The 13,667-nt window shown below is 39.8% G+C and overlaps 1 protein-coding gene across 1 annotated transcript in view; it reads left to right on the top strand.

The window, feature by feature from the left end:
• Window positions 1–13,667, top strand: part of CEP350 (centrosomal protein 350) — a 3,609,946-nt gene that overhangs the window by 2,327,269 nt on the left and 1,269,010 nt on the right. Inside the window, exon 19 of the mRNA XM_044085746.1 lies at window positions 6,218–6,387. Coding sequence (XP_043941681.1) covers window positions 6,218–6,387 — 170 coding nt within the window. The remainder of the gene's footprint in view (window positions 1–6,217; window positions 6,388–13,667) is intronic.

The raw sequence follows: 13,667 nt of genomic DNA, 5'->3' as shown, positions 1-13,667 counted from the left end.
TAATTATTTAGAAAATTATTTCATGGTATCTGAGAAGTTTGGTGGTTGAGGTTCTTCAGCCCTAACTGGAAGGCATGTAGATTTTAGCATTCCTAAGTCTGAAAAAAGGGTGCTTTTTTTGTTTCCTTCTACCATGTATAAGGTGTCTTGATATGATAGCAAAGAAAATGTATTATTTAAGCCAGATGAGGTTAGGATCTTAAATTTGCCTTGTTTCTTGTTTAAAATTTTTTTTTCTTAAACCATCACTTACAACATGGGCAATCATATATTTATTTTTATTTTATTTAAATTTTGTTTACTGGGAAAGTCCGACTTGGAATGAAGCCAATTTTCAGCAGAAGCTCGGGGAGAAACACTCGAGATGCATGTTTTTGTAATGTGGAAGGAGACAGGAGTTACCCGGAGAAAACCCACACAAATGCCGGGTGAGCATGCAGACTCCGCACAGAAGGCACACTAGCCGAGAATCGAACCAGAGAACCTCTTGCTGTGAGGTGACAATACTACCACTGCGCCATCCGTATATAAATAAAAACAAACCACACCAACACAATCCTAGTTGCAAGCATTTTACATCACACACCATATGGCACACTCCCAGTTTCAAACATTATTCATCACTTGTAGTCTACTCACTCATTTTCAGTTGAACATTATGTAGCTCATTTAAGTACTGCCTTCTTTTAAACCTCATTCCTCCCCTGTATGTATTGTTCCCACAATTCCCAGTTTTCCTATGTAGTTTGCTCCTACCCTTTTCTGAAGATCTCATTTCCAGTTGTTTTATTTGTTACTGTATTCACTACTTCTAGTGTAGTTGGTTTAGATTTTGATTTTCATTTTCTAGTAATTGTTTTTTTGGAAGCCACCATAATTAGACACAGCAAGTCCTTTACCATATCTAGGCAATTCTGATTCTGTGTCATAGTTTAGAAAAATCCTCTCCCGCTTCTCACCAATCTGCGCACCCAGCGTCTCTGACAGTGCATCCCACAGGGAATCCTTAAAGTCTGCCAACTCACTGCATTCCCAAAAATATGTCCCCAATTACCTCTTTTTCCCATCACACCTACAACTTTGCTGAATACTTGAGGAAAAATACCCTGGAGTCTACTTGGAGTATAAAAATATCTATGTAAACATTTCCAGGCAAAAATCCTAAATCTTCTAGATTTTGTTGCATATTTGGGAGCCATACATATGTCCTTCTATTATTTCTTTGGGAATTGCTTATTCCATCTCTCTTCAAAATCCTTTCTAACTTCATCTGATTGATTTTTATACTCATCATGCAAGATTTTATATATACTACTATTTATTCCTTTTTTAATTGCAGCTTCTGTTCTAGATTCTTCTAAAAACACTACCACTGCTGGTCTTTTGTTTAGGATCCCCCTATTTCTTTCTCTTTGCCTATACTCTGATATCAATCCTTGGTAGAGAAGGCAATCTCTAACTTGCAGTCCAAATATATTCTTGGCGTCTTCCCATTCTATCATCTTTCCCTCTAGTTATATCCTCCCAATACCTTGGTTCCTTTGACAGTTTTATCCATTAAATTCCAGCCCCCTCTTGCCTGTTGTCTAGATCCCTTATTGCAGTCATCCCTATCAGCAAAATCTCCTTTCTCCATTCCCATGGTAACTTAGTTCTTAGGATACTTTCCGCTGCTTTATAGATATGATATAATCGGTATGATTATTGTTATTGTCCGTAAAGGCCTGCAGCCAAAATACCAGTCTTTCCTTGTTTCTTTAGCTTCCCCCTGTGTCATCATTATCCTTTTCCACTTTGAATTATAGTTTTTCTGCTTGTGCTATGTATAAGAGCCTTAACTGTGTAGCTCTGAAATACCCTTTCAAATTGGCTAATCCCAATCTGTCCTGTTCTACTGGAAGAATCAGCTTGTCCCACTTGCTGACTTCCCCTCCCAGATAACGTCCTTCAGCTCTTCATTAATTGCTAACCACAACTTCTCCTCTAGTTGATAAAAATATGCTTAACCTATGTATAAGACTAATAGTACTAAAAACATTTTAACTGCTTGTATCTTAATATCCATGCCCATATCACAAAGCTTCCATTTTCTCAGTATTTGTATTGTCTTTTGCTTAGTCCCTTGCAACATATCCTTAGCTGCCACACAAGAATCATTTTTAATCCATATACCAGAGTAGTTCATTTTGTCATGTCCCCATAAATATGGATATTGCTAGACCTATTCATATGTGGGCACATAATTAACTGCTATTGCCTTTGTTTTAACTTCATTAATTTTGTATCCCGACAATATTTGAAACTGTCTCAAAATGTTCCACAGCACTGTAATGTCTCTTTCTAGTTTCATCAGGTATAAAATATCATCTGCAAATAGAGACGGCTTTTCTTGACTACGATACCAATTATATCCTTGAATTTCTGAGTCCTATATTTTCTTTGCCAGTGGTTCTAAATGTAATGCAAATAAAGGGGAAAGAGGATACCCCTGCCTGGTTTCTGTGCTCAAGCAGAAATTATCAGAAAGGACCCCACACACTTTAATTTTCACCTCTGACCCTCATATAGTCACGTAATCAACATTATAATTTTTTTCAGGAAATGCAAATGCTTCCATTTCCCTGCTCATGAAGTCTCAGCTTACTCTGTCAAATGCTTTCTCTGCATCAAGACTCACCAACAACAATGGTATTTTCTTGCATTCTGCTTCCCTCTGGATTATCAGTGTTCTGTTAATGTTGTTAAATGTTTGCCTCCCCTACACAAAACCATATTGATCTATATCTATCAATTTTGGCATTACTCTTGCCATTCTTTTAGCCATTATAGACATGAATACTTTATAGTCATGGTTTAGTACTGAAATGGGCCTGTACGAAGCTGAATCTTTACCCTCTTAAGGTATTACAGCTACCACTGCTTTCTTCCAGGATGTTGGTATGTGTCCTCCTCTTTTAAAGTACTGTTAAACAAAACCTTCCAGATCTTTATAAGTTTTTCCCTCCTAGCATCCAATCTTTCACAGGAATACCATCTATTCCTGGGGACTTTCCTATAGATTTTTTTATACATAATTTTTGTGTCATCTCCTCCTATCCTAATGTTAGTAATTGAGCCTCATCTACCTCTAATTTTCATGTATTTAATTCTTCCATGAACATTTCCATTTGTATCTTTTCTTGATTTCCATATTTCTCTCCTTTGTATTGACTTTCATAGAATTTCTGAAGTACTTCTAACAACTCTACAGAATCTCTTGTTACCTTCCTTTGTTATAGGCTCCCTAAGCCTGGCAACAGCCTTTTTGCTTTCTGTTGTTTAAGTTGTTGTGTTAAAAGTTTTTGTGTTCTAGTGTTATCAAAAACAGTTGCTTAACAGCAATATTTCTAAACTCTTGTATATTATTGAGGTAATCCCTTATTTTCTGCTTAGCCTTCTGTGGTTGACCATCATCTTGTTCTGTGGGATTCCTCCTATTCTGCTATGCTTAAACATTTGTCAGTCCCTCAAAATAATTCTTATTACTTCTTAACCATAGCTCCCTTTCATTTATTTCCACCCTATTTTTATCTCACTCCCTAGCTAAATTTTCAGAAGTAATTTCTATCCTCTCCAATAGCTCCTGAATAATCTCCACTACCTATTCCTTAAATTCCTCTCTTTTCAACAGATAGGTGGGAAAGCACCAGGGTCTCTTTTTTTTCTTACCCTGTGTTTTTATTTATTGGCGCATGATCTGAAATACTTGTTAGGTGCATATCAAGACCTTCAATTAAATGCACATGTTCCTGTGAAATGTAAATTCTGTCTAGTCTAGCCCAGTTTTTATATCTTGGGGAATAATATGTGAATTCACTCCAATCTCCTATTACTGAATTCATGTCTTCCATGCCAAATATTTTCATAAATTTCTTCAAAAATTTACCCTCCCTTGCTGTTCTTTCCTTTTTGGGGCCACCAGACACATCTTCACTGCTGCAAATCAAATTCTATTCCCCACCTCCAAGTAATATGCCTTGCTGAAAACTGATTATTTCTCCCAGAATTTTCTTAAGCTCCATTATAGCAGTTTAGGTGGAATATAAATACATGCCAGTGTAATCCTCCTCTATTGCCAGTAGCTTCATAGCACTACAAATCTGCCATTATTATCTTTTTTTATCCTGTTGTATCACTATTGGAGCTCCTCTTGCAATTAATATAAATACTCCTCTTTTCGCTTGTCCCAGATATTTTGCTGAAGAACCATCCTGAAAACCTTTCTTTATCAAATTCACATGCTCAGTTCTTTCCAAGTGTGTCTCCTGGAACATAGCTATTTACACTCTACATTTTTTAAATACGATTCACTATTCTTTCTTTTTTGTATTTATCTGTGAGACCATTAACATTTGAAGACATTACAGAAAACATCTTCTTCTTCTTTCCCCGGTTAGGGGTCACCACAGCGGATCACCTGTCCACTCATGATTGGCAGTGGAGTTTTACGGTGTCGAGTTGCCAGCCCGGCACCCAATCTTCCACAGAAGGCACACACACGCACTCATGCCTAGGGCCAATTTAGAGTGTCCAATCCACCTACAGCATGTCTTTGGGATGTGGGAGGAAACCGGAGCATCTGGAGGAAACCCACGCGACCACAGGGAGGACATGCAGACTCCGCACAGAAGGCACCCCAGCAGAGAATCGAACCGGAGAACCTCTTGCTGTGAGACAGCAACGTTAACCACCGCACCACCGTGGACACCCTACATTACAGAAAACATCATTGTATTAAAAAGTTCTTATTCCCACCTTTTATGTTTAACACCTTTTGTGTTAAATGTCTATAGTTCCAGCTTTTGTGTTGCATGCAGACACTGTTAGGCAGGTTGAACTTCTGTATAGCTGTTTCTTGTTTTATCCATTTGAGCCTGTGTCACATCTTACAAAATTTTTTGTTTTATTGAAAGCCCTCAAAAAAACCCCACCAAATACCCACATAAAACCTGTTAATTTAATACTAATTCACAAAACTGTGTACATCTTCAAATATTGACGTTTTACCCTCATAATAGTAACAAATGTCCCAAACTGACAGCCACACTTGCAGACTTGAGTTAACCTTAAAAAAGGTTATCCATGCTAAGACAGGATCTTAAATTTGCTTTTAGACATGGTGCTGTGTCGTGTTATAAGTCATGCCTCTGCTACGGTAAAGTTGTTGCCAGGTCATTTGTGATCTATGAGTGAAGGTCACTGTAACAGTAAATCATAACACTTGGAATTAACCCATCTTTGTTTTTTTCCTGGCTAGATGTTTCATCATATTCTTTTTCTGTTAGATTGCCAAAACCTGATCTTGTGCCTGTGTTCTCTGGAGCTTTGGTTGCATGGGGCACCTTCAGAAACCGTTTTTCTAAGCAAATCATTCTTTAGTGATGGACTATTTGATCAGCAAATAAAAACCTATTTCCTGAGTCATTTGACCTCAGACATTAATTAAAGGGGGTAAACCCCCCTTTATGGCAAGTGTGTGCTATGTTTAAGTTTCTCTGCTGTGATTGAATGATTTATTGCTAGAGGTGAACTTGATTACTTGTACAGTAACCCATGCCATTGTGTAGTCAGCATGGCTAGGAACTTTACTGTCTTAGTGCTACACTTCATCCATTTGTGGTGGAGAAATTGTGTGCATGGTGGGTAACACTTTGCTGTTTCATTTGTTGAAGATGAAATGCAGTAAGTGATTAGTCATTTTGTTTCCCACACGGATTTCATTTTACACTATTTTCAACTCTCTTTTAGAGTAACAGTTAGATAGCCTTGTCTTTATATTAAGTTAACTGTTGGACTAACAAGGTTAACAAAGATATAACTCTCCCTGTCTGCAATTTTGATACTGTTGTACTTGTTATCACCAACATACAGGAGCCTGCCTTTAAGTAAAAAAAAAAAAAAAAAAAAGAGATAGCTTTATGCTTTGAAAAATTAAACCATGGACATATAAAGAAGTTTTAAAAATGAATATTTTAACTGGTATTTGAAATGATTGAAAGATGTGGGAGGATGGCCTAATGGTTAAGGTGTTTGCCTTACAAGCACAAGGTGCAGGGTTTGAGTCTCACAAGGGATAATTGGCTAGGCTTAAAATGGCTCACAAGTGCAGTTAGCGTAGTACTAATCTGTGAACCTATTAATGAGTGCATCCACCCGTGTTCTTTGTCTTGTTTTTCAGTACTCATAATAGTAGCCAAAGGGAAAGTCCTTCTCTTTTGTCCTTGGATAAAATTGAGAACCGATCACATCAGGCGGAAAACACAGGCATTTCCTCAGAGGAGATGGTTCATACAGCAGCAAATTCTTCACTACGCAGTGACAGCATACCATCATTACCAGATGAAAAAGGTAAGTAGAAAAAGGGTTGAATAAAACATCTTGTTTGTAAGAGCTTGACTTTGGATTTGTGTGTCATGTGAAATATTTAAAGCAAAAAGTAGATTTTACATTGAAGATCTTTTGTGATGATTCTGTGATTGGTTCATCTTCCCACCAATCACAATCTGTTCTTTGTTAGTAGATACCATACTCTTAAGTGCACACTGTGTATGAACATGCGCATGCTACACAACCACTTGCTATATACTCAAGCAAATTCCGCACTTGAGTCTGCCTTTTATTTTTCTATCATTTTCACATTTTGGATTGTTATCCTGACTCATAGACAATTTCCATATTTGATGCCTATTTCAAATGCATTAAGTGTTCTCGTGTCATCAGATTTCCAGCCAGTACTGCCTGGACCCTGGGGATGATTGGAGTGTGAAGTTGGCAGTACACACCACTGGCTTATCTCTGCTACCCAAAGGCCATAAAAGTAGAGGTTCTTGGCCTTTGTTGACTTGGGAATATGTCTGTAGTGGGATCAGGTGCAGCTCCAGGTTGCGAGCACCTTCATATGGTTCACAATTTTGAGTATTACCCAGAGCCTATCCCTCCTTAAATTTAACTAAATTGCTAAAACAGCATTTTACCCCCCTCCCCCACGGTGCTGACTTTGTCATTGACAAGTGAGAGCTTGGTTTCATGTCAGTCCTTTGCCTTAGTTGGCAAAGGGCCTGGAGAAGATGCATCACAAGCTGTCATCCTGTGGTGTGTGTGTTCTGGAGTTAGTGCTGCCCAGCCCCCACTTAACTAAAGCTTTAGACTGACTAGCCTGATCCTTGGGAGTGGTCCCTTTAGTCATCTGGCTGTAGGTCTGAGTACTCAAAACCAGGGTCTCCCTTCCATAAGTCCTGCTCCCCCAGTCTTGGCAGGATCTTTGGGTGCAGGTGGAATGGGATTACTACATCATCTTGCACCAAGATTTATGCCTGAAGACCAGTATGTCAAAGAGAAGTTTGATGTCTGTTAAGAGCTTCAGCCCCAAGTGCTGAATTGTACTGTTAGGGATCTTGGCCTTATGCTATCACCTAATGTGGTAAAAAGGCATCTTTGCCCTGTATGCTGACCTTACTGAACACATGCTCACACTCCTGTTCCTTTGTGTTTGACACTCCATCTCAAATGACTTGGGTGAAATCACTTATTGAACTGAAGAAAAAACAGCTGGACTTAACACACTGTCGAACTTATATAGACCTGGAGGGTATTCTCATAGTGACAGATAGAAGTGAGTCCTTATTCATTTTATGCATGCTCTGTTTGATCTTTGCTGTGAAAAGACCTTTTTGGAGCAGTTGAAGTCCAGTATGGGATGGCCTCAGGCTCCTATTCTTTCTCCCCATGAATGCATGATGGAGTGGCTGAGGATGGCGGTGGGAGGGTCTTGTGATGTTCATCGTGTTTCACTGTTGCAGTCATTACACTTGGGTTATCCTGCTGGCAGGCTACCCGCAGTTGGCCTGAATTCCAAAGTCCTGGTCCAGCGTCGGTTGCTGTCGCCTCTTCCCTGACGTCAGTGTGCCAGGGGTATAAAAGATGCAGCCAATGCCATTTTCTTCAGTCTTTCTTGCCGTGCAGTGCCCGAAGCAAAAGCAGTTCGCAAGTGCCAGTCGGCCGACTCCTGAGATTTTCAAAATCGAATTTCAGATCTGAAGTCTTCATTAAAGCTAAGTACCCCGTTGGGGAGACTTTTTTCTTGCTCCAGACCGATGTCAGAAAAAGTTAACAATTGTATTTCTTTTGGGAAGCAAATACCTCATAAGGATTTTCATTCTTACTGTATTCCTTGCCTAGGCCCTGACCACGACGTTGCTAGCTGTCGGTTTTGTGCTGGTTTTAACCAACGCACTATTAAGCGTTGGTTCAATTTTGCCTTTCATTACTGTGGCTGAAGATTTAATTACATAATGCTGTCAGAACAGCCGATGACCAGAGTTTATAAAAATCGCAAGGAAAAGGACAGGCATCTGAAGTCCAAAACCGACTACGTGGCCTCCGCTAGGCCAGTCGCCGGTTCGCCGTATTTCAGTGAGGCGCTTTTGCAGCCCCTGACACCCGCTACCTCAGAGCCACAGGCTGCTTCCGACTCCCACGTGGAGCTGACTAGGCCTCTGGATACTCAAGGTATTGGACCCTCGGAAACTATTCCCTCAGATGGGTTCGGAGCCGCTGAGCAGGCATCGGCTTCTGAGGGTGTTTTCAGACCTACACAGTTGTATGTTAAGCCAACCTCAGCTTCAAAGGCAAAGACTAAAACACCTCTAAAGACAAAGAAACAAGTACAGCATTCTCCTGGACAGACTTCCATGCCTAAGAAACAGATGCTTAAAATGGCCGAAGACCTAATTACTTTGATCAGGGGTTCCCATCCCCCTCCTGATAAAAGGCCTAGGCAAGAGACAGAATATGACTCTTCTGATCAGGTTTCCATTTCCTCTGACTCCTCTTCTGAACAGGGATACTCTCTTCCTCCCTATGAGGATTCTGATGCTGAAGAATCGATTCCTTCAGCCTCTCCTTTTGAGGATTACTCTTTTGGGGAAACCCTGCATACCATGAGGGAGCATTTCCACTGGGAGAGCCAAGATTATTCAGAATCCAAGAAAAGGCTCAGAGACTTTCTTTTACTACCTCAGCACAGACATCTTGCTATTCAACCTGTTCTAGACATTGTAGATGATGTATTTTCAGAGTTCGGCCTGTCGCCTGACTCTCTACCCCCTGCACCTGTTAAGTCAGACAGATACTACAGGGTCCCAGACTCTCATAAATTTCTATGTAAAAATCCTGCTGCTGACCCAGAAACTATATCTCAGGGTCCCAAAGGGGTTAAGGCTTCCACTGCATAAAACCCTGTCCCCTCTGATAGGGATTCTAGGGCACTGGACAGATGGGGGGAAAAAGGTTTACACTTCTGCTACCTTGGCTGTAAGGGCTTTAAATTGTCAGTTTCATATGCTTAAATATCAGCAATACTTAATGTCACTGTTAAAACAGAAAATATTGACAAATTCTGAATGTTCTGATAACAAGGAAATGCAGGATTTATTGCATGCAGCTGAACAAGTGGGAAAGCTTACTTTGAATTGTGGTTTTGATTCACTGGAGGCCTCTTGCAGGGCTGCTGTTACGGGTTCTGTCATTAGAAGGCATGCTTGGTTAAAAGAACAGAATCTGCCTGATCATGTTAAAGCAAAATTATTGGATGCTCCATTACAGCATGATACTTTGTTTGGTGTTAAGGCAGAAGAGGTGTTGAAGAAAATGGAGGATAAAGCAAAATCTATGCAGACATTTAAGGATTTCCTACAGGTACAGCCATCCAGATTTAGCAGGAACTGGCCTTCTAAGAATTGGTCCTTTCCAGTGTCAGACAGGCCGCAAAGAGGCAGATACAGATGCCCTAGAGGCAGATCCCAGCCCCAAAGCTCATACAGGCCTAAACAATGGGGTGCTTCTACCTGCAAAAGCGGAGAAGACAAATCACAGCCATACAGGAAACAGTCCCAATGACTTTCCCCTGCCAATGATAAGCACTTATCTTTTGGCAGCACCCTTAGGGGGAAAACTAGCACTTTTTTCACAAAATTGGCACATGATCACCCAGGACAAATGGGTCTTGAATATTGTGTCTCAGGGCTACAGGTTCCACTTTCACACCCTTCCAAAGACAAAAGGTATGCCAGACCTGCCATACAATCAGTGGGCAGAGGCACAAAAGCAAGTTTCATCCCTCGTGGACATGAGGGCTATTCAGCGAGTACCACAGCAAGAGCAGGGAAAAGGATTTTACTCAAGACTTTTCTTGGTACCCAGAAAGGACAAAGCCTGGCGACCAATACTGGACCTGTCTATTCTAAATACTTTTCTGGACGTTCCAAAATTCAAAATGTTGACTCTGCAGCAGCTTCTGCCCATGCTGGGCAAGAAGACTTGGCTTGTAACTTTGGACCTCAAAGAGGCATACCTGCATGTCCCAATCAGACATTCTTGCAGAAGATACCTCAGATTCATAGCTGGCTCAATGCACTACCAATTTTCTGCACTGCCCTTTGGCTTATCTACTGTGCCCAGAGTCTTCACAAAATGCCTGGCACCAGTAATTGCATTTTGCAGACAAAGAGGAATACAAATATATCCTTACTTGGACGACTGCCTTATTTAAGCAGAGAATAAGGACATTCTACTGAAGCATCTGGCGTTTTGTAAAAAGATTATTAATTTGCCTAGGGTACACAGTGAATGAAAAGAAATCAAAACAGGTACCCTCTCAAGAGATAATATTCCTGGGTGCAAGCTTAAGTACAACTGCCCAGATGGCTTATCTTACACCAGACAAACAAAGGCAACTGACTTCTTTCTTCGAAATGATGGCAACAAAGACCCATATTATCTAAAAAACAGAAAGGCACTGAAGGCAGCAAGACAGGTAAAATCACAGAACCTTTATTATCCAAAAGTGAAATAAAAATAAAAAGTCATGGATACAACAACTGTTACTGACTAAGCGCTTTCACCCTCATGGGCATCTTCAGAGTCAGTTAACTTCATTCAGAGCAAACTTTAAATACAACTGTCAATTAATGCATAATTAAACAGGGGTGATGAAGCAGAAGAATGTTGATTAATTAATTGTCCCCTAACATGCTTGTTCATCAAGCCTTGAACTCCTACAAAACAGTATATTGTTTACTAAAATCCCTGTAAATAATTACTACCAAAAAGTAAAAGGTAAAGTAAATAAGATGAAATTGAATAAAAATTAATGGAATAAATTGAAAAACGTGTGTAATAATGACATTCCTTGTAAACAAAAAACTCATATCTATTGCTATGTTTAAAAATAACAAAGTTGTGTGTTGTATACAGGCTGCCTTATACCTTAAAATACATGCTAGAGACAATGCCTCATTTATACCAGGAGCTTTGCTGGCATCCAGTCTCAGTTGCCAGAGACATTCCCTTATCTCCAACACAGTTTTATAGTCTCCCCCGAACTTTTTTTGTGTACAGCCTGTCAATAACAAAGAAAATAAACTTTTTGAAATTCGGACAATGATTTGTGTGTACAAATAGTGAGTTAGTGGTTTTCTTGTTCTTTATATCCCTATAATGTTCTAGTATTCTTTGTCTTAACTTCCTAGTAGTCATTCCTATATAGAATGCTGGGCAAGATAAACAGGTAGCAGCATAAATAACCATGCTCGTATTACAATTGCAGTAGCAGGGCTCTTCAAAGTTCTCTTGAAGCTACCTAGACAAACATGGGGACCATTGTTGATAAATTTACAAGCCTTGCAGTTGCCACATTTGGCCATTTTAGCAGGTCTTTGACCAAAAGATCTAGGGGTCCTCTCTAATAATTCTTTCAAATTCAAGCCTCTACTGTTGATAAAAGAAGGACTTTTACCTAGTGTGATGTGTAAATCTGCAGGGATGAGATTTTCCCAAGCACCGTAGATGACATCCTTAACTTCAAATGCTAACACGTTGTGTTGTAGTACCATTCCTGTTGGCATATCTTTCCTATCAAGTACTTCTTTGTAGTTGATAACTTTATCAAACAGCCTGTGTGTGTCATGTAAGATGGGAACAAAGTCAGCAGACCTTCTTCTAAGTATTTCATGTTGAAGCGTTGAAAGTATGTCGGTCGGATAGCTTCTTTGGACAAATAGGTCCCTCAATATGTCTAGTTCAACTGAAAAAATGTCATCCTCACTAATAATACGAGACGACCTGATCATCTGGCTCTTGACTACGTTCCTCTTGACATAGGCAGGATGACAGCTCTTGTAGTGTAGAAATGAGTTACTGTAAGTTTTCTTTCTATACAGTCTGGATTCTAACTTGCCTTTTTTGATATACAATTGTAAGTCCAGATAGTTGATAATCTTCTTGTCAACCTTGTGTGTAAATTTTAGAAATGTAGTTGTGTTGTTCAAATATAAAATAAATTCATCCAATTCATCAAGTGTACCTTTCCAAAAAAACAAGATGTCGTCCAGGAATCTTAAATAGATAGGCATCTTAGCCTTATATTCAGATGTCAATACAAACTGATCTTCCCATTCTGCTAAAACGAGGTTGGCATAAATGGGTGCACATTTAGCGCCCATGGCAACCCCGGTGGACTGTCTATAATATTCATCTTCAAAACCCACGTAGTTGTTCTCCACGGCACAGTGGTGCAGTGGTTAACATTGTCACCTCACAGCAAGAGGTTCTCTGGTTCGATTCTCGGCTGGGGTGCTTTCTGTGTGGAGTTTGCATGTTCTCCCTGTGTTCGCGTGGGTTTTCTCCGGGTACTCCGGTTTCCTCCCACATTCCAAAGACATGCATCTGGAGCATTTCTCCCTGGGCCTCCGCTGAAAACAGGCTCTGTGGAACCTAGTCGGACTTTCCCGGTCAACAAATGATAAATAAAAAAAAAAATAAATAAATAAATTTGCATCAGATCAACCAACAAACACTTTTTGGTCCGGTGCAAATTGGTGTGTTTATCCAGACTCTTACTGAACCAGTCAAGCCCAAAATCGTGGGGAATCACTGAGAATAAATTGATGACATCAACAGTTACCAATAAAAATACCCCCAAATCTTCATTGGTCAAAGTTCTAAGGCAGTCCAAGCAATGCCACGAGTCTTTTAAGATGTAAGGCAGCCTGTCCAAAGTATCCTTGGTCGCAATGTCTATGTATGAAGCTAGTGGTTCAGTTTTAGATCGTAAAGCTGCAACTATCGGTCAAAAAAGTGGGTTAGCTATGTTTTTATGAATTTTGGGTATACAAAAAAGGCTGGGTATGACCGCGTGTTCTACCAATAAGTAGTTATATTCCTCAGCATCTATGATTCCTTCACATAGTAACTCGTAAAGCATCCAGTCTATTTAAGTGTAAGCCTTCTGGACATCAAATTTAGAGGCTGACTCGTACGTGTTGGAATAATTTAGAATGTTCTGCATCTGCATTGAGTAATCAGTGTTGGTCGTAATAACCACTCCTCCACCTTTGTCCGGTTTCATAACCCTGTATTCCTTATTGTCAGAAAGTTCCTTTAAACAAAAAACTTCTGCAGATGTTAAATTGTTGTCAACTACTATCTGTCTGTTGTCAAGAAGCCGCCTAATTTGCGTTGTACATAGTCGTTCAAAGGCTAACACAGCAGGATGGTATGGAGGTATAAATGTACTACTACTTCTAGTTGTAAAAGTTTGTGACTCACTGTTAATCCTTTGCTTAGTATTG

This window comes from Protopterus annectens, chromosome 10.part0, assembly GCF_019279795.1.
Source record: "Protopterus annectens isolate FY-2018-M chromosome 10.part0, PAN1.0, whole genome shotgun sequence".
In the NCBI taxonomy this organism is placed as follows: domain Eukaryota; kingdom Metazoa; phylum Chordata; order Ceratodontiformes; family Protopteridae; genus Protopterus; species Protopterus annectens.
The sequence above is the reverse complement of the archived record's forward strand: the minus strand, read 5'-3'. Positions and strand labels throughout refer to the sequence as shown.